General features: G+C 34.2%; 1 protein-coding gene across 2 annotated transcripts; it reads left to right on the forward strand.

Moving 5' to 3' along the window:
• The first annotated feature begins 238 nt into the window (after positions 1-238).
• On the forward strand, positions 239-2,830 carry LOC127132429 (probable protein phosphatase 2C 34). Of its 2 annotated transcripts, none has more exons than XM_051061378.1 (6): positions 239-430; positions 746-1,024; positions 1,324-1,644; positions 1,764-1,890; positions 1,979-2,202; positions 2,509-2,830. In XM_051061378.1, the coding sequence occupies exons 2-6, from the start codon at positions 782-784 to the stop codon at positions 2,713-2,715; spliced, it is 1,122 nt and encodes a 373-aa protein (XP_050917335.1). In that variant the 5' UTR covers positions 239-430; positions 746-781; the 3' UTR covers positions 2,716-2,830. The 2 variants fall into 2 exon arrangements, with proteins under 2 accessions (XP_050917335.1, XP_050917336.1); XM_051061379.1 differs by lacking the exon at positions 239-430 and adding an exon at positions 452-599.
• The last annotated feature ends 867 nt before the right edge of the window (positions 2,831-3,697 follow it).

The following is a 3,697-nucleotide window of genomic DNA, read 5'->3' on the forward strand; positions in this document are numbered from 1 at the left end:
TGAATATCCACGTAGTACTCGTACTATACATATCTCCTCATACGATAAGTGTTACTTTTAGATAGATCAATGTTTTTTTACCGTGATGTGTTCCCTGTTTTGGTAAAAACAAAAGAAGCCACGTAACTCTTTTTGAGCCAAGAAACTTGACTATGATATATGACAAGATGAACATGAAAAAGATCGTTACACAAGATATTTCTTTATTTATTTACATATTTTGTTTGTAATAATTATAAGATCCAAAAATCATTATTATAATTATGTCTTTGTTTCCTTCTCCGTAGGCCATACATTAACAGTAGAAAAAACACCAAACCAAAACAAAACAAAACTAAAGTCCTCATAATAATGGATTCTCGTTTTCTCATCTTACCTTGTCTACACATGTTCCTCTTCCTCTTCCTCTCTCAGATTCATCTTCTCTAAGGTCCTTTTTCCTTTACATCTTTCATCAATTTCTATATAATTCTACTCAATTATGCCACTACTCTTTTTCTCTCAAAACCGAATTCCTGAAATTCTAACACATGAATCAATTTTTTTTTCATTATTAAATTCTGAGATTCTGAGTCTTGTGAGTCAGAAATTGTCTTCATGTTAAGTCACGCCATTCTCAACTTGCTTAACATGTCATAATTATTTCAGACAAAAGACAAGAATAAAACTAAATAAATTAATGCTCTTGTTTTCAACAATTTCTTACCTGCTACTTTTTTTTTTCTTCTATATATGTTTTGTGCAGATTTTGGAATACTATATCAAAAAATTTGAGATTTGGATGGGGCATTTATCTTCTATGTTCAATGGTTTGGCAAAGTCATTTTCGTTAAGGAAAGGAGGGAATTCTGTGAGATGTGAAAGGAGAGAAGCTGTTGAAGAAATGGCGAAAGAAGCTAAGAAAAATGATTTGATTTTGTGTAGCTCTGGTGTTGTTAATGTTGATGGTTCAAACAACTTTGCTTCAGTTTTCTCCAAAAGAGGTCAGAAAGGAAGCAACCAAGATTGTTGCATAGTTTGGGAGGTATGCACACAAATTCAATATACTAACAAGCTCTTTTTTTGTTATTCTATAAGTGATTGTTTGGTCCGGAAATTCTAGCTCAACTGGTAGAACCCGATATTAATAGGTTGGACGCCATCATCAGGATTCAAACCCTGATACTGATGGTTGTGTGTGCGAGTTTATAGTAGTTATTACTAAAATAAGTGTTTCCTTAAATTCTTTGTGTTCATTTCGGTCTCTTAACTTACAACCGTTGTGACTTTGTTCCTTTTTGTCGGTTTTCGATATGAGTGTTTTCTATTGATGATCAATTATAGGAATTTGGATGCCAAGATGACATGATATTCTGTGGAATATTTGATGGACATGGACCATGGGGTCATTTTGTGGCGAAAAGAGTAAGAGAGACAATGCCAAGATCTTTGCTATGCAATTGGCAAGAGACACTTGCTGCACAATCTTCATCATCACTTGATAATGATCATGTAAAGGAAATTCCAGACAACAAGCAACAAAGATTCAATATATGGAAGCACTCTTACTTGAAGACATGTGCTTCCATCGATCAAGAACTCGAACATAGTCGAAAGTTCGACTCGTTTCACAGCGGAACAACTGCCCTCTCAATTGTTAGACAGGTAAATATACAGAAACAAATGTTGGATTCACACTGTCACACATTTACTGATCTAGACTCAATGTCACAGAATCTGGATCTGTATTTGATCACAATTTTCTGTACCATGATGCGATGCAGGGTGAAACGATTATCATAGCAAATGTTGGCGATTCTCGTGCGGTATTAGCTACAACATCAGATGAGGATGATGATGGAAGTTTGGTAGCAGTTCAACTAACAGTTGATTTCAAGCCGAATTTACCTCGTTAGTACTCTTGTTTTCGCTTCATCTCTAATCATTATAACTAAAAATTGTCTTAGCTTCTCACTATACTATAATAGCATCTTTGCAGAAGAAGCAGAGAGAATAAATCAGTGTCAAGGGCGCGTGTTCTGTTTAGAGGATGAACCGGGCGTGCATAGGGTATGGTTACCGGACGTAGAATCTCCGGGACTCGCCATGTCAAGAGCTTTTGGTGATTATTGTCTTAAAGAATATGGTCTTATTTCAGTGCCTGAAGTGACTCAAAGGAATCTAAGCAGTAAAGATCAGTTTGTTATTCTTGCCTCTGATGGGGTAAGTAGTTTTGTGTCCTATAAGTTTTGCACTTGGCCTATTAAAACCAGATAGAAGATCAAATTGATCAGACTTTTAAATTCATGGTCGTCTCTGAAGGCGTGCAAGGCAGGTCACAGCATAATAAAGGCCTAAAATTTCTCACGATTAACTCTTAGCTATATAGATTCTCATAAAATGTTTTTCACGATTAAACTATGGTTAAATAGGGTCTATGTTTGTTTTGTCATGGTTAGACGCGACAAATCCACATAGTGTCTCCAAAAACTTGAGACAGATCATGATTGAACTTGTTTTATGATGCAGGTTTGGGATGTGATCTCGAATCAAGAAGCCGTAGATATTGTATCTTCGACAGAAGACAAAGCAAAATCGGCTAAATGTTTGGTGCAATGTGCAGTTCATGCATGGAAACGTAAGAGACGGGGTATTGCCATTGATGACATTTCAGCTATTTGTCTCTTTTTTCATTCATCTGAGCAAGTTAGCAGCACAATTGAAACTCTTAAATAGATTATCATGTAAAATGGGATAGTGAAGCCATATTTGATGATGTTGATGTAACCTTGGTCCAGTTAAGGTAGAATGATAAAGAAATAGCAATCTATGTCCTCTTATTTTTCTCTTACATTATCTTTTCAACTTCACTCATATTTTTCTTTCTTTTAAGTTTAAAATGTGGTGATTCGAGTCAGAATTTAGTTCTAAAATTATTAGTTATTCGATAATTTTGTTCCGTTGGTGTACTAATTGATATGTTTTTGTATCATTGATTTACAACGGTTTAACAAAAAATTATTAACTAAAAATATTTAGAGATAAATAAATATGTAACACAAGTAAGATAATTTCATCTCATTTTGCAAATTAGTTTATGTTCACCATTTTCTTTATTTTCTCTCTTCTATGTTCATCTCATTTCTCAAATTGGTTTATGTTATGATAAGGAAGTAGAAATAGTTGGTGATGCAGAGTGGTAGGACTCTCGCGCGGTGGAGAGTGCTTTCGATTATAGTAAAGTTAACATTCAAACAACACTCGAGTCAATAAAAAAAATAAAAAAATAGTTTGAGTATGAGAACGAGAGTAGAATATCCTAGTCTAGATAGAGCATGAAGAGTTTTATATATAAAAGATAGTTAGAACCCCCCTATGTCCTCTAAAGGGAAATGAGTAAGGAATAGAGACCTTAGAGAAGATGAATATGAATATGAGAGATGAAAGAATTGTTGGAACAGGAACATGAAGAGTTTTATATATAAAAGATAGTTAGAACCACCCTATGTCCTCTAAAGGTGAATGGGTAAGGAATAGAGACCTTAGAGAAGATGAATACGAGAGATGAAAGAATTGTTGGAAGAGGAACATCTGTCGTAAGCTGAGAAATTGAGAATCTATTATAACGAGGACTTTAGTTTTGTTTTAGTTTTTATTTTTATTTTTACCGTTAATATATGGCCTACGAATAAGGAAACAAAGACATAATAATAAGGAT

The sequence above is a fragment of the Lathyrus oleraceus genome, chromosome 3 (assembly GCF_024323335.1).
Source record: "Lathyrus oleraceus cultivar Zhongwan6 chromosome 3, CAAS_Psat_ZW6_1.0, whole genome shotgun sequence".
NCBI lineage: Eukaryota > Viridiplantae > Streptophyta > Magnoliopsida > Fabales > Fabaceae > Lathyrus > Lathyrus oleraceus.